The sequence below is a fragment of the Seriola lalandi genome, unplaced genomic scaffold, assembly GCF_002814215.2.
Source record: "Seriola lalandi dorsalis isolate HSWRI2012SDOR001 ecotype SW California unplaced genomic scaffold, Sedor1 jcf7180002054946, whole genome shotgun sequence".
Lineage (NCBI taxonomy): Eukaryota > Metazoa > Chordata > Actinopteri > Carangiformes > Carangidae > Seriola > Seriola lalandi.
Genome location: NW_019525497.1, coordinates 3587 through 28856, shown reverse-complemented (window position 1 = coordinate 28856; position 25270 = coordinate 3587). Strand labels below are relative to the sequence as shown.

At 40.1% G+C, this 25270-nt stretch overlaps 2 protein-coding genes across 2 annotated transcripts; both read left to right on the top strand.

The window, feature by feature from the left end:
• The first annotated feature begins 266 nt into the window (after window positions 1–266).
• Window positions 267–17878, top strand: plcxd3 (phosphatidylinositol-specific phospholipase C, X domain containing 3). The gene is made up of 6 exons (XM_023394273.2): window positions 267–525; window positions 11254–11510; window positions 11761–11934; window positions 13240–13415; window positions 13982–14083; window positions 15132–17878. The coding sequence occupies exons 1-6, from the start codon at window positions 423–425 to the stop codon at window positions 15286–15288; spliced, it is 969 nt and encodes a 322-aa protein (XP_023250041.1). The 5' UTR covers window positions 267–422; the 3' UTR covers window positions 15289–17878.
• A 4375-nt stretch (window positions 17879–22253) lies between these two features.
• Window positions 22254–25063, top strand: c7a (complement component 7a; the record flags this gene model as incomplete). Its single annotated transcript, XM_023394209.2, has 8 exons — window positions 22254–22406; window positions 22612–22673; window positions 22806–22884; window positions 23117–23258; window positions 23351–23495; window positions 23604–23742; window positions 24542–24685; window positions 24820–25063. Coding segments are annotated over exons 1-8 (961 nt in total), but the record flags the coding sequence as incomplete, so codon positions are not given.
• Window positions 25064–25270: the final 207 nt, after the last annotated feature.

Here is a 25270-nt window from a genome sequence, read left to right as displayed (position 1 = left end):
TCGGTGACTGTAAAACTCACATATGCCCTCGTTACAGTGTTGTTATTGAGTATTAGTGTAAATCTAGCAACTGAATGTTGCCATATTTGGATCCATCCAGCCCCATTTTCATAATTGTGCTACCCACCGATGTGTATACTGCTCATGGGGGGTGTGGACTGGCTCTCAGTCGCACTGGTGTGTGTGTGTGTGTGTGTGTGTGTGTGTGTATAAGAGAGAAAGAGAGGTAGGGAGAAAGAGTGTGTGTGTGTGTGTGTGTGTGTGTGTGTGTGTGTGTGTGTTTGTGTGTGTTTGTGTTAGTGTGTCTGTGTGTGTGTGGAGAGAGAGAGAGAGAGAGAGAGAGAGAGAGCGAGCAAGAGAGCGCACCCAAGGTTGGCGCAGGCACCGGTCCGGGAGAAAGGAGCGTTGTGCACGGCGGCAGCATGGCTTCGTCTCACGGGAGAAGCGACCTGCGGTTCGCAGACTGGATGGCAAGTTTACCGCAGAGCATGCACACCATCCCGCTCACCAACCTGGCGATTCCCGGTAAGTGTTTCTTTACGTGAGGAGAACGTGTCCATCTTTTTTTTCTTTTTTTTTTTTTTTAAATCCACGCACATTGCATGTAGCTATTCTAGTAGGTGATGAATAAATAAATACATATGCTATGAGTGTTAACATTAAAATACTCCACCGCTTGGCAAACTTTGATGTTTCTCTTTGCGTCCAGTGTAACTCCTGTAACCTTAAATGTGCCGTTACTTTCATTGTACCCGGTTAGAACAAAGACCTGTTGCGCAACGGGAGAAGTGCCATCTCTTTTGAGTTCGGCTTCCTCGTGTTATGCTCTGCTGTCTGAGGGTGAATGAATGAATGATACCAATGATTTATAGCTTCTCCACCAAACGATGAGATTTACTGAGGTTAAAAAAAAAAAAAAAAAAACAGAGACCAGCCGAGCCACTCTGATTTCAGAGTAGGGTGCACAGATGAACCATGCTGCTCTGGTTTGTGTAGGACTTTTGGCTTTTGCACTGGGGTGGTGGCCATTGAGGAGAGGAGACAGGGAGTGGGATGGGTTCAGTCACTGCGCTCAGATGATCACACACAGCGCTTCCGATAGAAAATGGGTTGGTGGGCATTTAGCCAATCAGTGTGCATGTCTCCTTAAACTCCATCCAATTTGGAAATGCTGGTTGTAAAGCCCACCACTGGTCTGACTGATGGAATGGCTTATTAGCAGCCAGTTAATTCCATATCTGCTGCCCAGTGATTATCACACCTCCACACAAAGCGCTTTCATTCTTCATTTTCCTTTCATTTCTAATCCTTTGTGCTTCACCCTCTATTTTTTCTCTCTCTTTCTTTGTCTCAGTCTCACTCTTCCTCTCCCTCCACCTCTCTATTACGATTGAACTACCTGCTGTGTTCAGGGTTGGCATGTGCATGATGGCATTTCAGATGCAGATGGCTTGGTGCTGAGTGTCCAGTGAGGCGTGGCATATCACCAACACTGACCACAGCTCCTTAAGGATGCCAAGGCACGTGCAATTCATAGATTCAATGAAATAGCGACTGAAAGACAGGAACAGCATGGCAGGTAAAACCTCATGCTGGTAATTTTGCTGAATCACGTGACATGTGCTGTGTTACACCACAAATCATCCATGCCAAGGCAGCATGGGAACATGCTCTGTGCCATTTAATTAGGTATCATTACGTCTTATTGGCCCTATGGCCTGCAGCTCAGCTGCTCTCATTCTATCTTCCAATTGGATACAAATTCTGTGAACATCCTGATTATTAACACTGTCTTGTGCATGTGTGCACATAGATGGCACACTAAGGTTTGTCAAGATAAATTCCATAATCCACTTGGGAGCTTATTTAGCAACAGCCATGTGTTCTTATTGGGGCATATGTCTGATTTCTCTCAAAAGTGTGTCTCATATCACATCCTTTTTGTCTTAGAACGCAACATTACAAGCATTTGTTCAAGCAGGAATAAAACTGGGACAGACAAGAAACAAAAGAGAGAACTGTCTCATTTCCTCCTCTTAGTTGGAGTAATATTATATTCAGGATGTATATAATCCTCACCATCCAACTTCTGCTCCCTGTAACTCAGTGATGATTTATTTTTGAGGAGAAGACATGGTTTACCAGCTGACACAGCCTGAATGATCCAGGTCAAAGTGTTTTGGCTGTTTGGAGTATCACACTGTGTGGGCTGATGTGATGGCACGGTGCTATGCTGTTGCCAAAAAGCTAAACAGTCCCCACTGTGCCTGTGATGCCAGCATTGCACAGCTGTACTAATTAGTATACATAATCTTGTGTATGATTGCCAATGAGTTTATGTCAAGATTTCGTGGTGACAGAGAAGACTTAATTAGTATCAGTTTTTTTCATGATGTTTTAATGGGATCAATTTGTCATATTTTAAATAATTGGTAAATGAGCCAATGTACCTAAATGCCGTATATGGCTATACATAACACATGATAGATTCTCAAGGTAGCATACGTGTTTGACAGCTACAACAGCTGCTTCGTGACAGATAGGATCTAATTACCATATGTGCTGTTGCTAGTTCCTTTGACTTAGAACCTCTGTACTTGGCAAATCTGTAGGATCTAATCATGGATCCGTGTCAGTTTATTTGATTTTTTTTTTTTCTTTTGGTTAGTTTGATTGGTTGTGTAACCAATGTAGGCAATTAATAAAGATACATTTTCAAATAACAAGCTCACACTCACAAAGGTTTGGGGGTTTATAGACTGAGGGATATTGCCTGAGTCCATCATGGGGTCTGAGGTGGTGGCAGTAATGGTGACGTACCAGTTAATCTAAGCAAAGGTAACTACCTCCGTACAGCTTGAATGTAACGTACCCATACACTTATCTTCAGGGAGATGTTGAAAATCAGTTTCCATTTAAAAAAAAAAACGTTAAGTCTAGTGTAGACAAAAAAGAACAAATGTTGACCTAGCGCTTTACAGAGACGTTAATACAACAAAAATAAATGATACTTGTGAAATTACCAAAAAAAAAATTCATTTCCACTCAAAAACATGGGTAAAAAAGAGCTGATGATGAGGGGGTAAACTGATCCAAAAGGCTGGGAGATCAGATATACACTGAAGTCTATTAATGCAGTGATTTAAAAATGTTAAAATCATTTTTTTATTAAATCAGTAGCCAGTGAAGAGAGATAAGCACAGGGAGTGTAGAGAGGTCTCTTTCCTTGAAGAGCCATGTTGCATTTTGGACAAGCTGCAGGCAAGACGAAGCCGACTGAGTGAGTCCTTCAGACAGAGAGACTTACAGTAATCAATAGACAAAAATATGTAGACGTGTAAAACAATCTACAGGTTCCTAAATGAGAGAAAGTGTTTTAATGTCTCTTAAGTCCTGAATTAGAAAAAGCTTCTAATGAATAGTTGGAACTCGAAGGCTCAAAGGTCAGCACTGAAATCTCCAAAACACAAAAAGGAGTATGTTTATGTACAGCTCCGTATTCTCAGTGTAACCAGGATAGGAAATGTTGCAATATCTGAAAATAGATCCCACTGGAATCATATTTCATGAGAATAGAATTGGCTCTAAAATGGACCCTTGTAGAGAGAGGAGAACAAACAGTAATCATTTCTGTCCATAATTCATCAGTCTTGTAGGTAAGAGCCGAACCACTGCAAAGCATGATCCTGAATGATCCAACAACATGACCGAGATAATGCAAGAGAAAAGAATGATGGATTTTGTCAAAATTGCCTGATGGTCAGACTCCGAAACGCCAATAAATCATTTGTCACCCTGAGGAGGGCTGACTCAGATCTGCTGTGAAACTGGATTGAAATGTGTCCAGTAAAAGGAGAGAAGCTGTGAATAGACAGCTTTTTCTATAACCATATATAAAAACAATTTTGACACAATCAGATTTAGATCGGCAGATGTTTTTTTTTTTTATCAGAGGGCAGCATGGAACATAACTATTGACCAGTGAGTTGTTTATTTAGAGTAATTACAGCGCTGTAGAGTTGTTTATGCTGCTGTGACTCATGACACAGCACAGCAGCCAAGCACCTTGCAATTTAATTATTTATTATATAAAAATAACACATATTTTCATCAGCATAATCCTGTCGGCTGTCTGCTGGTCAGAACCACTGTGAGATAGGAGCATGGTTGCTTAGACATGACTCAGCATGTGTTGGCCGACCTATTGAGTCCACAAGTAGTTGACTTGTGCCAGTTCTACTCTATAGCTGGCTGTGGAAAGGGTGAGGGGATGACCAGGAGAGGAAAGGCAGAGGGAGTGTTAGCGGATCAAAGATGAAGGTCATTAAAGGGAGAGAAAGATGAAAAGAGAAAGGGAGTATAGTTACCATTTTCCTTTCCCCCAAGCTGATCAGTGGGGGACATGATGGGCTGTGTTTCTGTGGCTATTGTTAGATGAGTGCTGTAGACTGCCTGGCTGTGCGTTCGTCTGACTGAGGTGGTCAGCGAAGGTGCACTTCAACAGGTACTGTGAATCTGTTTCTCTATGGTTCTGTCACCGTGAAACAAGCTTTACTGGAGGGAAGGGAATGACTGTCAGAGTTTCACCGCCTTAGTAATTGAATTGGATTTTCAGTATTTCTGGAGTATGCGCTGACTGGCATGAACATATCTCTGTGTCCTGCAGGTGTGTACAATGATTAAATGTAAATTAAGATCTCTAAATGTACATGCCATTAATATTAATTAACTGAGCTTTGGCCACAATTATGTTTTTCTTTTTTTTTTATCCACATTTTTTCTTTCTGGCTTTTTAAAGCTGCATTTATCAATTTTTGGCCATTAGGGGGCAGAACTCCAAAACAAGCCTACAGACATAACCTAGCCTCTATATATATATATAAATAAAATATATATAGCCCAACCCATATTTCCTTCATAAAGCAATTACTTATGTTTATATGTTTACCCCTTTCACATTACACAGAGTGATTTGTTTTATTGTTAATATAGGCCTAATCCATATCGATAAATTCATTACAATACAATTTAATATTGTGATTAAAAAAAAAAACATTACCATGATATTATTATTGTGATGATTTGTTCGAGATACAGTCAGCACATGCGTAGTGAGCAAAACACTTACTCCCAATACAATATCAGAAAAAAATGTAATACTTATTTCAAAATTAGGCAGTGGGTTGTATATAGTTAAAATTGATTAATTTGCTATCAGGGGAAATTACAATTAGTTTGACTTCATTCAAAGCAGCAAACTACTGGAAGGGATTTACCTCAGAGATACTACAGTGGCCGCATTAAACCAAAGTGTCAGATTTGCATGAGAGGGCTCAAGGGAGCCATACTCAGCCTCTCCGATGGCTGAATGTAATAGCTCAAAGCTTCACCAGAGGTAATGAATGAATAGCATACCTTTGGCCAGGGGGAAATGGTGAAGGCAATTGTGTTAAATTAAGATGGCCTCATAGGCAATAAAAACAAATCCACTGCAGAAGACGCATCCTCAGTCTTATATAGAGAAAGAGGCCAGCCCAGGACGTTTAGCTGAAAAATCTGTCCATCAGTCCCTCGACTAGATCACTCAGCTGCCATTTAAGCCCCCGAACAAGGAGGATGAATGGTATCAGATGCCAGGATAAACACGGGAAGTGCAGCGAGGTTGTTGATGGGCAGGAAATCAGCCAGTTAAAAGCCATTGAAAAACAAAGGAGGTAAAATTCAAAACAAACAGGAGAGGGGGGAGTAGATTGATAGAGGGAGAAAAACAGAGTGAGGGACAGAAAAAAAACAACACTTGTTGAAAATTGAAGCAAATTGGTGGTAAAGAGGTGGGAATGGCACAGGTCTTTTCTGAAAAATGGATATGCCCCTATGAGTCATGACCCACCGAAATCTCTGTCAAAGCTCAACTTTAGTTTGACCAAATATATCGCGTGTGACGAAGTCAAATCGTTCAGCCTCGCCGGAAATGTATGTGGTTTGTGCGTGCTGTCTCTCAAACAAGATGGAAAGGAGTAGCGAGTCAGGAGAGAAAGCGAATTGAACTTGAAGGAATTTGAAGAATATCGGCCTGCAGAAAGCAGATGGCAAGAGCACCACTTGATGAATTACTATAAAATCGTGTAGAAAGCTTCATGCTGGGAGAGTGTAGAGGAGAAAGGATGAGGAGTCTGGTGCTGGTATCTATCTTTTAGTATCACCTCTACCCTGCTACTTTCCATTTCCTTCCTTCCTTCCTTCATTTTCTCCTCTCGTCTCCTTTCCTCAGCATCCTAAAATAGATCTTGAAAGAGCGCATGGTGAGCAGTAATGATTTGTCATGAAAAAGGGCATAAACCACCAGCGGTTCTATCTGAATGGTCCGATCTCATTCAGCCAGAATGACTCAGTCAACACTGGTCAATTCTCTAAGGTAACAGTCGTCACCCACCACTGTGGTCGTCATCATCATCATCATCAACAAGTGAATCGCTGTGTTATCTTTGTCTCACCTTGTTTCAGTCTCTATTTCATCTGCTCTCCTTCCACTTTCTTCACATCCTCTTCACCCCAGCAGGACATCAGCATCTTCACGTCGGTATCCGACAGGTGATTAAGTAGCCGTTGTAAGGGAAGAACACAGCTTCAAACACACCCCCATAGCTATTGTTATTATTTCGATATTGCATTTTCATCTTAATTTCTAGCGGTTAAACACAGTAGATAAACATACTGCACACAGACGGTTGACAAAGGTAAAACCAACATAGTGTCTTTGAAAGGTGTTGGGCTGCCACGTGCCACCAGAACGGGTTCAATGCGCCTTTAGCATTGATTCTACAAGTCTCTACAGCTCTACTTGAGGGATGGATGCCAGTCTTCCAAAAGATATTCCCTTATTTGGTGTTTTGATGATGGTGGTGGAGAGCGCTGTCCAACACATTGGTTCAAAATCCCCCATCGGTGTTCACATCATTTTCATGCCCATCAAACCATTCAGTGACCTCCCCTTGTGCCCTGTGGATGGGGGCATTGTCATCCTGGGAAAGACCATTCCCATCGAGATAGAATTGTGTCACCATATGATAAAGGTGATCACTTAGAACAACTTGGTATTGACTTGCAGTGACCCTTCCCTCTTAGTGGACCCCTCACTGCAGGGGTCAAGCATTCAGGCCTGCATCGTTCTCTTGGTGTATACACCAGACATGCACTCGCACGCTTGTGGAGAATATGGTGAAGGATGACTCATCTGACAAAGCCCTTATTGGGAATTTACCAATCTATATTATGTCTCTCTTGATCACATGGTCACATGACCAGGTAACACTGCATGTACCTAAGGTAAACTCTGAATTTGGGAAGACTGCATTTGGAGTCAAAGCCCCAGAAACATGGAATCTTGAGAATGAGATCTCTATCTCAATGTGATTTACCTAAATAAATTAAATAAATGACCATATCACTTTTTTCCACATCTCCGTAGATGGGTGCCCGTGGTTTTTGCACCACTGAACTCTCAAATGTGCATTCATCTTTGTAATCACTGCAACCCTAGTATGATACCCATCTCTATGGACCCTGACTTTCCTTGCTGTCACAGTCTAATCATGTCTTGTGTTGAGGAAGAGCAACTACATATGGCACTAATGCACGAACAACACGGTCATCAAATGTGCGCTGGCGACTGCAATTTCAGTCCCTATTTGCTGATGTCTTTCCCATAGATCTAAATGCAGATGTCACTTCAGTCTCTAGATGTCTCAATCCTGGGGCTCAGTTATTTCTTCAGATTTGTTCGAGCATTGAAAAATAATTATCTGCACAGTTCACTTCAAAAAACTAAAATGTTTCTCCAAATGAATGTGTTGCCACTTGAGATGTGACGCAGCATTAAGGTGGAGCAAATAATTTCACAACATAAACAGTAATTAATCATGTTCAGAGCTCAGGTACAAAAGCTTGTTTGTGTTGAATTGCAGCTTCCACCTCTCTGCACAGCTTCCTCTGCAGCTTTTCACAGATGTTCTACACACGTGGGGAAATGTTTGGCCCCTCGGGGTTGATACCGTCTCTGTTTTTCCTCTTGTGAGATTGTTTCTCCCTGCAGTATAGCATAATGCACACGCTTTTTGTTATACAGATTTAAGGCAATGCTTGTTAGTAATGCACAAAGAGGTTTTATTGCTTTGCCTTAGGCGTTTCATTAAAACCTGATAAGATATAGTTGGTTGCATGTCTTTGGGGAATTTAATTTATATGAACTCCCAAGACTTTCGGAAATATATAACAATAAATATCTCATGAATATCCTAATGAACTGTACAGCTGAGTACTACAGATGTATGTCTATTGTAGAGCTTTAACAATAAGTCATTTGTCAGTTGGTCAAAGAATTGATTATTTTGATAATCACATAATAGTGTGAAGACATTACCTTGATCCATCCTCTCATATGTTAAAATTTGCTCCTTGAATATTGAATATATTTAGATTTCGTACTGTTTGTCAGACTAAACAAGCAAATTGAAGACATCACTTTGAGATTTTCTGGCATTTTATAGTCAGTCAATTAATTGATTCATGGAAAAAATAACTGGTAGGATAGTGGATGATGGAAATAATTGCGGGTTAATTATGATGTTTTGTTGCACGACCTTCAGAGCCAAAGAGAAATCCTTCTCTGCGACAGCAGCAGAGCCAGCTGTTGCGACAGTCTAAGGTCATACTCTGTTACGCTGTGACCCTGCTGGTACAGCTCAGCCTGTAGTGATGCTGTTTGCTGCCCTGCCTCAGGATTCAGCTGTCTGCTCTGCTTATGGTCATTCTCTCGGCTGACTGCAAAGGCCTGGCACTGGAGTATAGATAGCTGAAGGTCAATTCAGGCTCTGTGTCTCCGTGTATGTGTGCGCGCGTGCGTGTGTTGGTGGCGGAGGGGAGCGCATGTTTGTCTGTCTGTGTGACAGAGTGAGGGGACGTGATGAAGAGACAAAAAAAGGATGAGAAATTGATTGCAGCGATGGGAGCAGGAGGTGGATACCAGAATTACTGTCAGCCTAATTTGCATAACATGTGCAGACGCAAACACACACACACACACACACACACACACACACACACACACACACACACACACACATACTTCACATCTTTTCTCACTCTCAAACAGGCATGGAAGGACACACAACCTTCAGACCTAATGATAGAATTCACCTTCGTATAAAGGAAATGTCACCAAGGGATGCATTAGTACATTGACAAGCTTTCACAATCGCTCCAGTGTTATTGCCATTAATGGGATAACTGCAAAACAGTGTTTGTTTGAGTACCGCTCTATAGAATAATAAAGAAGAAGAATAAACTATGAATCACAATGATGCAGTGTACTTAATACTCATAGACAGTGATGTCTTTCCATTCATATAGCGTCTGTTTCACCTGCTGAGATTTTGAGATTTCTGCTGCCACTCCAAAACAATGGTGTTGAATGGAAATGTGCCTGTGATGCTGGAGGCACTGAAAAATGATATTTGAAAAATCTGACAGCATTTATCTTCCAGTTACTCAGGATAACCCACAGAACAGTTTTCATCTGCACAACTTTCTAAAGAAAGTGCAAAAAGTGCATCTGAATTCAAGTAGCAGTTCAGCCACCTTATCTGTTGGTCTATCCAATTCTGCTTTTGAAGCTAGGTGTTTTGTGTATGTCAGGAGGGGGTGAAAATATATTTCATCTAGCTTGGAAATCTGTTGAGTCAAAGACAGTAGTTTTTTTCTTTCTTTCTCTCTTTGTCTTTTATTCTCTGTCAGAAACTTTGCAAGATGTTATCTGACTTCTGGAAATGACTCAAAAAACTTTCTCATTACATTGATGACAAGATATCTAGGATCTTATTCATACTTTGCAAAAAAAAAAAAAAAAGTTGATCCAAAATAAAATTAAGAAAAGTTAATTACAACGTGACTCAGAGGAACTGAATTTCCATTTTACTGTGTTTTTTTTAGACTCCATAAAACTAATATCCATCATAACAGGAGCATAGTTCGATTTAGCAGCTGAGTTATACAAATAAGATGAAAGAGTGATCCTGTTATCTGAAACAAGATACCCTATCTAACCAAGAGGACGTGTGAAGTACCTGTGAAAAATAGAAAGGAACCTTTCTGTGGGGGTTAGAAAATCTTCAGGGGTCTGAAATTGCAAACTGAGTCATTGAGGACCAGACTGATTTTGCACGTTTTGAAGACATATTTACAGAGTCAGAGGATAACACTAATATCAGCTTTCACCAAAAATGAAAGTCTCCACCTAAAATTGGAACCCAAAAAGACGTATTATATCATGGAGTGTGGAACAATCTCTAATGAAACTGGCAATGCTCCAGTTGGAAGCATATAATGTATTGGAGCTGCCATGATTAGTCAATTAATCAATTTATGGGCCACTATTTTTATAATTGAATGAAAATGACAAACTTTTGATGATTCCAGCTTCTCAAATGGGAGAATTTGTTGCTTTTCCTTGTCTTACATTATAGTAAAATTAATATTTCAAACATTTTGGACTTCAATGACCTTGAGCTCTTTCAAACTTTTAGGCATTTCAGATATTTATAGACCCACAGATTAATCATTAATTCAAATAATCGTTTGCTGCAGACCTATACTGTATGTTTACCCCTAACCACACACATTTCCTGCACTAGGGGCCACTGATAACACTAGAACAAAGTGAATTGGTTTGTGAAAGAAGATGGCCAAAACACTTGACTTAGATCTGTCCAGCTCTCAACACAAAGCCCAACTTATTGTTTCACGAGCTTTCAATTACATTTCATTCTCTTCCTCAGCTGTTCCATAGTTAGATCATTAGGAAATGGAGTAAATCTATTTGCTGACAAACTGCAAAGTGGACCAAAAAGTACAAGCAAACAGTAACTGGAGGGGCACAAATAGGTAGAAAACCACCAATTAACAATTGCATTTGAGGGTTCACTATAAAGATATTTATACTGTAAGCCATATAAGAAAAGAGGAATGTTTTTCTGTAGGACTTGATCAAAAATATCAGTGTACTGTATGTGTGCACAGTCTTCTTTTCAAGCTGTCAGAGTTCATGACTTACGACCACGGATGCCGTTATTCACTGAATATCCGTGTTGTTGCCATGGCACCACGGACCCCACTCTTACAGCGAGTGTCCCACCACAGAAATAAAACATGCAGCGTTCAGTATCCCTGCATGCAGACTCATGTTTGTGTCCTTTCCAGGCTCCCATGATTCCTTCAGTTTCTACATCGACGAGGCGTCTCCAGTGGGCCCCGAGCAGCCGGAGACGGTGCAGAACTTTGTTTCTGTTTTTGGCACGGTGGCCAAGAAGCTAATGAGGAAGTGGTTAGCTACGCAGACTATGAACTTCACCAGCCAACTGGAGGCTGGGATCCGCTTCTTTGACCTGCGCATCTCCACCAAGCCCCGCGACCCTGACAACGAGCTGTACTTCGCCCACGGGCTCTTCAGCGCCACGGTCAGCACGGCGTTTTGATGGTTTTTGATGTGATGAATATTTAGCGATGCTTGTGGTTGCTAAGTGATATTTGTACATTTCTGTGTATGTGGCAGCGTAATAATGTGCGAGTGCAGACTGAGAGCTTAATCATTCAAGGTCCTTCAGAGATTTTTAAGTACACCGCAGTTGTTTATGTGCCCATATGTCATATCGTTATGTCATAAAAGAAATGTTGAATACTTTTATCGTTCATATTTGTGTTTTTCAGGTCAGAGAAGGTCTAGAGCAGATCAGCAGTTTCCTGTCAGCTCACGCCAGAGAGGTCGTGTTCCTGGACTTCAACCACTTCTATGGCGTGCAGAACCTGCACCATGAAAAACTGGTGGCCATGTTAAAAGAGGTGTTTGGAGAGAAGCTCTGCCCAGTTGTCTTCGCTCAGGAGGTACTTTCAAATTTAAATAAGTTCAGCACATAACAGGGAGTAGGATTAAAGCTGGCCTCAAACATTTATCTCAGATACTTCTTTCACCATAACAACTCTTGATTGAGAAAGGACACATCTGAGGCACACTTTCTGTGTGTGTTTGTCTTCAAAAGGCTTTTGATAAATTGTCTTCTCAGTGCTGCACAACAGTGATTTCCTGTGTTTTGATCGCGTAAGATGCAAGATCCAAGCCCCAACCCAGCATCACACGCTCCAAGATCATATTTTTCTGTCGGGTGCTGCTCCTGAGTGAGAATGTGGAGTGCAGAAGTGAAGAGAGGAAGGAAAAGGCCAATAGTCACGACTGGATTCTGGGAAAATAATGAACTTCTTCTCTGTGCTGTAGGGGAATGTGGGTTGTGTTTAATTTTAGAGCAGACAAATTACTGGTGTTCTCCACAGGTATTACGTCCCCTCCTCTTTCCCCCTTTTCTCCATTCATTTGTCTATGAGTACATCCACTCAACTACTTTCCTTATCTGACCTTTACCTCACAGTTTCTGTCCTGTACAGTGTTAATAAACTGCACTACTCTTGTCCAGCACTTGTTTGGCTTATTTAAGGGACAAATGTTCAGCTATGAGGTCATTATCACAAAATAAATCATCAAAAGACATGAGCTATTATAGCTGATATTTAGTTATTTAGCTTATAACATAGCCACTTACTTCAATCATTTGACATGCAATATAGATGTTGTTGGTAGTTAAAGAACTTTAGCTACAATCTTCCACCACCAAAAATCTTCCAGCAGAGATACGGAACGGCAAAATAATGCTTTTGTAATTCTGTGAAATGTGTTTTTCCTTTTCAACAGCCTCAAATAACTTCAAAAGTACAAATTAAAATGATGTTTTTATGTACTCTTGATAAGCAGTGCACAATGATAAGACTTTAAAAAAAAAAAAAAAGTGTTTGTTTATGTGACAAAGCTGTCTGTCCTCTAAAGTAACATACTTCACCATTTCTGTAGTCAATCAGAAGTGAGTATTGAACAAAGCTGCTTAATAATCAGTGCCATGCGCTGTATAAGACAATTACATCAACTTATTTCTGTTTGCTTTCATTCAAATAAACATCAAGCTTTCTTAGTAACTACCAGGTACATCTCAGCTACCTGTTAAGAATGTTTTCTGTCACTCAGTGCTCATATTTACTATTCAACACTTGTCACCTTTTCTTTTTTTTTAATCACCTCCCACCATCTCTCCCCATCTCTTCCCTGCTCCCCTGAACACACTTCTCCCTCCTCTTCATGCTCAGGTGACTCTGCAGTATCTGTGGGAGAAAGAGTATCAGGTGCTGGTCTTCTACCACCACCCCATGGCCCTGGAGGTGCCCTTCCTGTGGCCAGGCCAGATGATGCCCTCTCCCTGGGCCAACACCACTGACCCAGAGAAGCTGGTTCAGTTTCTCCAGGCGTCTGTCACTGACCGCAGGTCAGCCGATACATCCATTTCACTGTGGGCACTTGTACTTGAGAGTTTGTTAGTGATGTTTTTATTGCTTGAAATAATGATCTATGTGTCATTACCTTTGTTTTATGTTTTATAGCTAGAGTCGTAAAGTCCAACGTGAGGGGTCGTTCCGTTATGATTTTGATTTATTGTCATCATGCACATACTTTGCCCCGAGTTTAGGAGGTTGCGGTTAATAATTTCATTTGCTGTAGTGCTGGAGCTCACTGCTACATCTAGGAGAATGGGAAAAGATTAAATGCAAAAATCATCACAACCTCATGGCTTTGTGACAAAGTAAAATTACATTAATTCTCTGTGAAGATACATTCACACATACATACTATCTACATCTGAAGGAAACCACAGACAGTAATGGGGAAGAGTTTCTGCAAAAGCTGACATAATTTTGCATGTGAAACTTTTGTGTTTATTGTTTCTGAAGGAAGTGTTTTTGTTTTGTTGTCATACGGTGCATTGATAAAATGCCAAAGATATACCAAGAAGATTGTAGAAAACATTGTAAATGCTTGATGTGTCTCTTGCAGGAGGAAGGGGACGTTCTTTGTCTCCCAGGTGGTTCTGACACCAAAGGCCAGCACTGTGATGAAGGGTGTGGCTAGCGGACTGAGAGAGACAATCACAGAAAGGTGTGTGTGTGTGTGTGTGTGCTCCTGTTTATGTGTGTGTGTTTGTGTATTAACCAAATGTTTCATGTTCAGCATAACACTAAGATTGGAGAGGAGGCAGGATTAGCACCACTGGTGGCACACAATGTTCAATATATGCACAAACACTGTGGGACCGAAATTATAGCAACCCCTCAGGCACCAGAGGACACAGAAAAGATATGATTTACCCATAACAACTCACAACAAAAATCCATGAGCATGTACACACACACACACACACACATAAACAGTCACATGTGAGTCATCATGGCATTTTATAACAAAATCCAGAGGCATGTTGCTTTCCACAGGTATCCCCAGGCGTTTGACACTGACCTCATTCAAGTATTTTTTTTTTCTTTTTTGAAAAGCTGCCACAAACCAGAGGCAATGCCTCTCATCTTTCTCCTCCCCCTTTCTATATCTCCCTTTTTCAGTTGTAGTGGAGGATTTTTTTTTCTGATTTACCCTTAGCTTTGTCTGTATTTCACTCCCTCTTAATGTCACCAGTTTGTTAAAAGCCTTAGCAGCAAAACCATCAATTTTCCTGGCATGAATTATTCATTTGATAACTCCACTATCAGCCGTTCCCACCAGGCGTTTGGTTACTTTGATGTAGGCATCCTTCAAAATTTCCATCCATTCATGTTGCCACACAGACTTGCCAGCGTAGGACTCCACACAACAAGAAAAGCAGGCGCGAGGAGGACAATTTTGTCACGCACAAAGCTGGGCGAGGCATCTGCAGGAGTAACACCCTCCCCTGGTGCTCGACTCATGAACATGTCCAGCAAGTGTTCAGAGTGTCATCCTCGCAGCTGGTGTCTGGCTTGCAGACATCACATGCTGCGTCACACAGATCTCTTATCACAGCGTGCCCCTCTCTGTGATAAACCGACCAACCATGAATCATCCCTTCTTCTATATCCTTTGTGACTTTATCCCCCCCACCCCCCACCCCCTCTTACTCTTCCCCCTAATGTGTGTCTGTGTGTGTGTCTGTGTGTGTTTTCGTGCATCCTCTTAGGGCCTTACCGGGCATGATGCAGTGGATCAGATCACAGAGACCCGGGGAGAGTGGCATCAACATTATCACTGCTGACTTTGTGGAGCTCGGAGAATTCATCAGTGCCGTCATCACCCTCAACTATCACCTGGACGATGATGATGATGATGCCACCTGAGAGCCTGCAGGGGGTGTTAGAGAGCACGGTCGCCACCACAACCACCACCACTATTGCTGCTGCTGCCAGTGGGTGGGGGTCTGTGTTCTCACTGTTTTCTCTTTGGCATTTATTTCAGGAGGGGAGCTGCACTGCTCCTTTCACTTTATTTAGGGCTATAGTGAATTGAGAGATCAAATGGAAGAGGGGGTTGAGGGAAGACAAGTTGGAATTAGTCGAAACAACACTGGTTGGTTTGGTTTGAGCACTAAAAGAATGAGGTTTTGTTTGTTTCCTATTTTTGGGGATCAAAATGTGTGTTTCTTTTTCAGGTGAGAAGTTAATTTTCTTTACTTCCTGTGCTGTAAAAATAACTGCTTTTTCCACTGATCTGATGCACTGTTTCTAGGCTTACCACTCTATCAAGGGTAGATTCCTCAGAGCATATCAACTTTCTGCTAAATGTATTGGTACATCATTCTTGATATTCTAGTAACAGTGACAGTTTTTATTTCTGAAGTTGTTTTAAATGAGTCTGTGTAACTTAAACCACACAAATAGTAGGCCGGTGTAAGTAGCTAGCAGTTGTTTGTCTTGTTTGGAAAATCCATCTAAGAGATTTTTTTCAAATACTTTATTTTCTAAGAATTAGCATCCCTGGTCAAACCACTGCAGTTGTTTCTGAAAACACCGCTAGCAGCTCGAATGCAGCATTTTAACAATGTCTTTACTTGATACGCAGACAAAAAATGAACCATTTCCCATTTCTCTCTGGAACGTTAATTTCTCATGGGGGTTTGTCTCCCAGTAATGGTCTCCAATGAAGCCAGCTTGCAACATAGACTGTGCACACAGTTTTACCACTGGTTTGTCTCCTTGCTCAAAACCTTTTAGAGATAGACAAAGAGTGCATATTAGCCAGGAAGAAATTCTTAATCCTAATTTCTTGTGCATCTCAGTTAAACAATCATTTTCACATCGTCAGTGCGTTTCAAATTTCAAGACAAGCATCGGCTGTCTCTGCAGGGTACAGAGTTATAGAAAAAACAATTTTTTTGGGACAGCTAGAAATGCAATAGACGTTACTATTCATTTGTAATGGGTAGGAATCCAGTGTGACAAATCTATTGGATTTTATGGTGGGTGCTGAGTCGTGATAGCCAAGTATAAAAATACAGTACATCAGGATAAACTATTGTATCCACTGTGTGCGGCTCTTCTGCTGAATGCTTGCCCCCTGTATGTGCGTCTATACTTACTGCTGTAGTGCAGAGCATATGAGTCATCATGAGGTGTATCGCGGTGTTGTGTCTTTCATAATAACAGGTGATAAAGTTGCTCGACACTCATTCAGAGACCCATTTTATTTCAAGTCAGAACAGGTTAAGCTTCATAATTCTGAGTCAGAGGGGTCTTAACATGACACCAGTGATTTGGCACTTGGAAAGTAACACAGTAAATGTTTAGTTGAGGTCTAGCTGTAGCTCTTTAGCAGGTGTTTCATGTTTCTGAATGTTTCTGAATCCCTGGATTTCTGCTGTATCAATACTGGTGCAATACATTTAGTACACTTAAATTTTTTTATGTATGTTAAATGCATTTCATTCTTAACCCTGCAATGTCTCATTTAAGATGGAAGAGTACACTGAAATGACACCCAGAAAGACAACAATAGAAATATTTTTATCGCAAGGTTTTACACGTTATGCATGAAAAAAAACAAAAAAACACTGCATAGTCAAACATCCACACAACTTATGATCAGTGTGGCATTTTGAATGAGAATGTATTCTGTAAGGACATTGTTGTCTAGTTTGGTAATGTAAAGCCAAAAACAGGAAACTCAACTCTTTGGATTTGTGAATGTATGTCTTGTGAGTAACTGTGCCATTTCTAAAAAATCTCATGTGATGGAGTGACTGAGTATCGGCTAGAAAGACTTGTTTGTATCGTATGCTTAAATGTGAAAATGAGTTCAAGTTTTAGAGTTCAAACAGTACTTCTTTGACTTCAGTGTGGTCTCATGTTAAAATGTTTTATATCGTGGAAAGTTTGTACATACTGTAATTGCAAATAGTATACTGCCGATAAATTGTAAATTATTCAAATTATTGCAAAGAGTCATCGACAACCATTTCTTAACTTTTAGCTTCACTGAGCTGTCATTACTGCCTCTTATTTTTCATATTTATTTGGTATTTCACATTTGTGCATGAACCAAAAAAAAAAAAAACTTCTACATAAACCTTACAAGGGTTCATGAGGTCTGTGCATAACTTCTGTTATTTTATTTATGTATATTGTTCTTTAGAGCATGAGTGCATCTCAGCTGGAAATGTTTTTAGCCTTTAAAACCAAACTCCAAGTTAATTTATTTTTTAAATGTCGCACTGCTACTATCCAACACAGTTTAAGAATGAACCCACACAAAGGAGCAAATTGTGTTGTAAGGACATTTGTGTCTTCCCTGGTCCACACTGTTGTTGTTGCCTTTATGTTCTGGTGTGAAAAAGAGTCCCTTGCTGTTGTAAAACTCAAAAACCTTTGTTCCAATGAAAGTGACTCTGTTCTAAGTGGAAAATGGCCGATCAAATAAAGCTTCTATGCCTAATGAGTGACTAATTGAAGCATCATTTCCTGACCTGTCTCTGGCTTATTGAGTGCGTGCTGGTTGGTTGCTTGGTTGGTTAGCTGCTTGACTGAAAAGCAAAAAAAAAAAAAAAAACATTAAAGCCATTATAATGAAACTGTAATTTAATTCAATCAACAAATGGCCCTACTCTAAAATGAAATCTAAAGTGGATTTGCAGCTTTTCAGCTAGCACACCAGTATTTTTATTCCATATCTGTGTAGAGGAGCATCCTAAAATCATCCAGTTTCCAGGGCGATGAGGATGGAGGTGGGTGGGCTGCGGCACCTAGGGTGACCATGCTGAGACTGTGCTTTGCAAAGCAGCATCTGCCATTCTGCAGCCAGGTGTTGCTCACACAGAGGAAACAGAGATAACTCTGATGTTGAGTGCCCGATTGGTCGTGCGCTTTTGTGTGCATCTTACTTTAGCTTTGAGGTTCTCACTTGTAAGAAAAAAAAAAAAATATATATATAATTATATATACTTTCTTTGTGTAGATTTTTTTTCACTTGATGTGATGATTCTTTAAATGTTCTTTTCCTGTGGTTCTATGGCTTATTAATGGACTAATGGACTGCAGCTCATTAATGATGCTTTTTGAGGAAAACTGAGAGAAAAGGCACTTATGTATGTCCTTGGATTTTGTTGTCAGTCTTTTGCTTCAGAAATGAGAAAATGTAAATATTGTGGTCATAAGAATGTGTGCATGTTTGTGTCTGTCTGTCTTTCTCTGTCACACACACACACATACACACACTTGGGCAAACAGAAACATGAGGGGGAGGTAGAGGTGTAGGAGGTAGAGATAGATGATGGCATTCAGACAATTTTAAGAGGGGCAGCAGCAAGATGCACAGTTTCAGAAAAGTTTGAAGTGTGAGGAGGAGGAAGAGTAATTTCACCAGCCACTAGTGCTGTGTCCACTTATGAAGGTACATGACACAGGGTGCCGATTTGTACGCCAATAGAATCTGCAATACAATAATCTACAATATCACAGCGAGAGAGACATCAAAAGCAACACAGAAGCATGTGAAAAAGAACTGGAATTGTTGTCCCTCATAAAAATTCAACAAGGACAATTGGTTTCAGACGCAAAACTGTGGGAATTGTAAAGATCACATGAAAACAGCAAATGGCCAAAGGGAGGCAGAAGGCAACACTCATAGGAAGAGGATAGAGAGAGACAGAGAGAGTAGGGTATGTTGTAACTGTGTCATTCTGTATGAAGGGCCATTGGTCAGAACTGACCACTGGTGGTTTATGATCATCACCACTTTTGTTACCACTTTCTGAGCGATAGCAATTTTTCCTTTCTCTATTTTAAAATGGATGTGCGCGTATGAATACAAAGACACCAAAATGTAACACAATAATTTGTGAGAGAAAAATAAATTCTGGTCAGTGATTTCCAACCATTTTGGCTTGTGACCCTCAATGTGCTGCCGATAGAAATCCAATGTCCTCAAGGTTCATGACATTACTATCACCAGTTATTCATTGGTTTATTGGTGTTATTTTTACCTATTACATACGGGAGAATACTCTTTTGTTTCAGTCTTCAGTCAAGGAAAGAAAAATGACCCTGGCAAAAAAACAAAACAATTTCACTTGCCTTTCAGGGCTTAATCCTTCAGTTTCTGGAAAAAACAACAACAATGGACTAGAGCTTTAAGAGGCCTGAAGTGGTAAAATTATCAAGTATTTGACAATAAAATACAAAAGTTTCAGGAAAAAACTAAAACAAATGAAACAAAAACATGTTCCAGACAGCTCAGTGGGGAACCACTGGCTTACATTCTGCTTAGATGTTGTTAATTGTTGTGGGACTGTTGTAGCAGATGACTGTTAATAATCTCAAAAATATTTTAAATGTCATATCCTCACTTTGATTGGTAGAAAGGAGAAACAGACAGGAAACCAGTCATGTAGCAGTTACATACAGTGTGCATTTGAACCATTTGGCTATCAAGATCCGCATATCACTTTAATAATGTATTAACTTGTTGAAATACAGTACACAGTCTATTCTTGAGGTGAGTAAGCACATAAGCTGCATATTCATTGACTCTGTCTGAGCCTCACAGACTGTCATTCTCTGGCAGTCGAAGGTTCCAGGGCAGATGGCGGTCAGAGATGGCCCTCTGAACATCATGAGATCCACAGAAGCGGCACTAATGGAGGGCACGGTCTAGTGGCCTATTGTCTGAGCCAACTGTTATTCTAGCCTAAGGGGCTGGGACTTGGCACGCTGCTGTACAGTAGCTGAGTCATTAAGCATTGGGCGGTCATTTCAGAAATACAGGAAATCGCTTGAAAACTGCCAGTCATTATCTCAGTCTATTATGCAAAAAGTATGCATAACTCGAGTTTTGATTGTCTGGAATTTGTGCAGTTAACTCAGGTGATGCTGTGCTCAAATACAGGTTTCCTCCCAATTCTTATGATGTTTTGTATGTGACAGAAGTTGGATATAATCAAATATTTGCAAAATACAATAATAAAGTTCACTGCAGCGTCCTGCCATATAAAAGGTTTGCTTTTCCACTTGCCATGCAATTTCTGCATTGCTCTAAAAAAAAAAAAATTGAATAAGATGCTTACCTTGAGGTAGTTCCGTTTTTCAGTGATTGAAGGGCAGAGATTGTGTGTATGAAGTTTTTGTTTGAGCTTGTGTTTCTTAATTTTCTCTATTTTATGGTTCAGCTTTTGGTTCAGAGCCAGAAAGATGTATTCCCATTTCTAAAATATAATTTTCACTGCAGTAAAAGTAACATTTTCTGTCTTTTGCAACTCATTTTAAGCTGAGCTGCACATTAGTTTGACGTCCTAAGTTTGTAGGCAGGGCCAAATTGTCTCATGCTTCTTCCAGAAATGATAGGCAGCAGGAATTCATGCTCACTAACACAACTTCCCTTGCCCTAACCCTAAAAAAAACATTTAATCTGAACACTAAAACTCAGCAGTATCCCTTCTTGAGCTGCCAGTATGTGATGGATATGCACAGTGTGGCCCCCTGTCTGCCTGTGACAGCAGATATATGTTAATTAGACAGAGGAGTGGATTCCACATACAAATATGGGAACACATCCACATTAAATAGCAGAGAATCTCAAGAGATGCAAGGGATATACAGCTGATTGTCATGGACTCCATCATCTTACCCCCAAAGGTCTCCCTGTCTCTCTCAACATGTGGAGAAATTACTAAAATAATCATTATAACAGATCTAATCTGGATTCAGACCCAACTTTTGACAATGCCCTGATGGATCCTTCGCCATAAACTCAGAGGCCTTGTTGCAGTATTCCTCCTATGAAATCAATTCTACTTACTTAATAAAGAGATGAATTTCCTCAGCTTTGAAGAGCCACGAAAAGGAAACGGTCCTCAAATCTCTGTTGCCCTCCAGTGTTTGCTAGTCTACATCACAACTTAAGTCAATACTTGTACACAAGATATGCCATTTCCCATTTCGTGTTTTTATGTCTCCTCTGTGTGTCATCCAAGCGATCCCCCGCAGGAGATCTATCTCTGAACAACTCCGATCTATAGCACTCAGTTGTCATTTAGACAAAATAAACTGTTAGTACTATGTGTTATTGAAAAAGATAAACTGAAATCATACATAATTATACAGAGCTAAAGTGTGGTGCAAGAATAGTAACTGTTAAGATGATGTTAACCTCAGGTCATTATTTTGATGTGTAATGTGAGTTTAGGGGGATGAATATTAGACAGTTGAACATGTCAGTACAGCATTTGAGCTTGACCTTGGAAACAATCTCAACTCAAGGTCCAATTACACACATGCTCTTGGCCTTTAGGCTTTTTCACTCAACCTTTTCTTTGCTCAGTTGTCGTGATTGATCAAACTGAGCAATAAGGAGTGAGAGTTCATTCGTGACCTTGGTAACAGCCTCAATTTTTAAGCCAAGGAAGTACTCCACAACAGGTGAATAAGTGGACCTTGAGTTGAGTTTGTTTGCCAGTTTATTGGGCAGAGGTTATATCTGAGGATAGCTGCAAAATATAGCCCTGCCCTAGCATCCAGCTTGCTGTGTGAGGTACCAGTCCAAACATGAAGTTTCCTTCATCTTGTTCAGGAGTATCTCACAGCAGATATTTTCGACTTGTCAAGTTCAGGTGTACGGTAACAAATTACAATGACTGCATTCCATTTACATGTTATAGTGACTGGGTCATGATATTATGAACACTGGCTTTCTGGCACACCTAAATGGAAAATAGTCTAAGCTAGCAGATTACTCACTCCAAGAGGAATCTAATATTACAGTTTCATAATGATCCCCAGGAGGAGTTTTTTGAGAGGAGTTACTCAAGATTTTTTTTTTTCTTCCCCTTTTTCCCACTGAGTTCTGTGGAATTATCCTCTGAGAATTTTACTCCCTGAAAAGAACAAAACTTAACATAAATAACTGTGAAACTGTGCATCAGCGCCTGTTCAAGACGTTTCTTCTTTGCTGCTCTTCACTCACCATGAAGGTAAGTAGATTTTACACTCAGTAATGGGGAAATTACAAACACATTTCTCAGACTTTTGCAAAACATTTGATATGTAGTTTTGTGCAATTGCGATCTGACTTCAGAGCAAGAGTATTTTTACATTTACTGTGTTAGCTGTTGCTATGTCATCCTTACTTTTTTACCCATTTTTCTCCTCTCGTCTTTTTTTCTGTGACTTCTTTAGAACATTGCACAACTCTTTTTAGCAGTCTTGCCATGGCTGCTATTCCTGTTCACTCCCAAAGGGTAAATCTGTTTTTGCTTTACTGTTTTACATTGAAAGCATCATAACATCATAAATATGCAATGATCATTTGGTTCCTTTGGATGTGTTGGGTTTCATTTATTGAATTATTTCATTTAAATTTTATTTCCAAGGTTTTGCTACCAGAGTGTTCATTGCCAGTGGGGACCTTTTGGTGATTGGTCAGAGTGTAATCCCTGCACCAAACTACAGGTTAGGAGGATTAATTGATCAGTTTAAGATAACTTGTTGTTCACCCATATAATCTTGTTTAAAATTAAATCAACTCTAGTAATGATTAGTGCATCTCTCTCTTAAATGCACGATCTACCAGCAAAACTGCTGTTCATTATAATATTTTTAATTGCTTAAGACATTTCATACTGAAATCTTTTCATGTTAGTATTTTTTTCATATATCTTTGTTGCAATATGGTATGTTACAGACAAGAAGCAGAGCCATGGCTGTCTATGCACAGTTTGGAGGGAGCCCCTGTTATGGAGCACGAACTGAGACCAGGGCCTGCGAAACCACACAAGGATGCCCTCTAGAGGAAGGATGTGGAGACAGGTTTCGCTGTGTTTCAGGTTAGAAATAAAACTGTTCACTCCAATAGTCATATAGAATTGAGTAACAATTACTCAGCTTTCTGGTTTTCTTACTGTCTTTTGACCCTCAGGGAAGTGCATTAGCCGGTCCCTGATGTGTAATGGAGATCAGGATTGCGAGGAAGATGGGCTCGACGAACGTGTCTGTGATCTTGGACGCAATATTGTATGTCATAACTCAGTTCCTCTACCTGGCATTGAACTCCTAGGACTTGGGTAAGGGTTAAATCTTCATATAGTTCTATTTGCATTTGTGTAATCGTGCAAGCACACACAAGCAGGTACTATATGCTTACCACTGAGATTATGTTATTGCTTCTGCAGGATTGATGTGACATCAGGGGCGTGGAGGGGCAGTGTCATCAATACAAAGAGCTTTGGGGGTCAATGTCGCACCATCTTCAGCGGACTCCACAAGGCTGAGTATCGACTACCCCTTAGTACTCTCCACTACAGCTATATGGTTGGTCACTCTGAAAACACCTACATTTACAATTAATACCATTAATTCTGTTAGTCACTTATTTGAGGTACCCTTTGGCATTCATTCTCAGTTGTGTTTCTGCAAACCTGGCAAATGTAAGTCCAAAATTGACTCTACATCTAGCTCTGCTTTGGTCTCCACCAACTTCTGAAGGAAGTCTGAGGTAAGTTTAGGGATTTGTGAGAATGGTGAGACTAGACCAAAACCATAACAATGAGCTGAAAGACATTAAACTTCTCCATAGAGCTGAGGGGGCCTTCAGAGTTGGGTGATCGTTTTCTGTGGGTTTGTCAATATGAATGAGCCCTATCACATTACACAAAGTAATTTGATCCATTGTTAAAATTCCGATCAGTGCAGCTTTAATAAAACCTTGCCCTCATGGTTTAAAGACACCATTTTTGGCTGGTGGGACAAGACAGGACAGGACAACGCTATGTCTGCATTTGCTAATTCAAGAGAAAAGTATTCTGTGTCACTGCCACATGAGGTCATTTGTGAGTAAGGCATTAACATAGGTTATTTTTGTGTTTAACCAAACAACCAATGATGTTTTTTCTGGTGCAATTGTTGGAATATTTAAAATACACTATATTCAAAACATTACTCTGGAGCACCACTAGTGGTCACAATTGGTACTTGTTTTTAAATTTCATCTCCATTTGTTGATATACATTTAATCTGTCTGATTTGTTCACTCAGTTGGGTATTCTGCATTTTTTAATTATAGCAAATGAATTATTGAATGATATGAAATACCAGACACCTTTGTCCTCAGGTTAAAGCTGAGAATGATTTCAGTGATGAAATGTACAAAAGTGAATGGCACTATTCAAAGGAGATTACCAAAAGACATACAGCGTCTGGGACAACAACAGGATTTCAAAACTATGACTACCTACAGAGTCGTGACTGGACTCAGGTATGTATGAACCTGCAATTTTGTCACTGTATCTTTAACATCAAGGCCCAGTGACAAAGCATCTTATTTTGAAAAGGAAAAGTCAAAGTAGAAAATTGAATGTACTTTTTTTTTATTATTATTATTCCTTACAGGAACACAGGCTTTTGGTTTTAAAGAATAACATAGAGGTAGCTCAATTCCAGAGTAACTCTCCTCAGTACCTCCCAATATCTGAGGAGCTGTGGAGGGCATTGGCCAAACTTCCATCTGTGTACGACTACTCCGCCTACAGGAAGGTTCTGGAGAGGTTTGGAACACACTACCTGTCTGAAGGAAGCCTCGGGGGCTCCCTCAGAATAATCGCCAGGATTGATAGTGAGACTACAAAATACCTAGGTAGGATTCATAAGTTATCAGCAGTTTCATCACAGACTTAAACCAACCACTGATTGATTCAGCTTGTCACGTTGGTAAGATACTATACAATAATATTCATGATATGAAACCTGTTAGAAATTGGAACAATATAATATATTGACATAGATGTCTAATAATAGATAATGGAATAATAATAATAATAATAATAATAATAATAATAATAAT

Excerpts from the sequence above, each read along its gene's own strand:
- plcxd3 (XM_023394273.2), top strand. The coding sequence starts at position 423 with ATGGCTTCGTCTCACGGGAGAAGCGACCTGCGGTTCGCAGACTGGATG. Across the intron at positions 11,511-11,760 it reads ACGGGCTCTTCAGCGCCACG|GTCAGAGAAGGTCTAGAGCA; the intron begins GTCAGCACGGCG and ends TGTGTTTTTCAG. Across the intron at positions 11,935-13,239 it reads CAGTTGTCTTCGCTCAGGAG|GTGACTCTGCAGTATCTGTG; the intron begins GTACTTTCAAAT and ends CTTCATGCTCAG.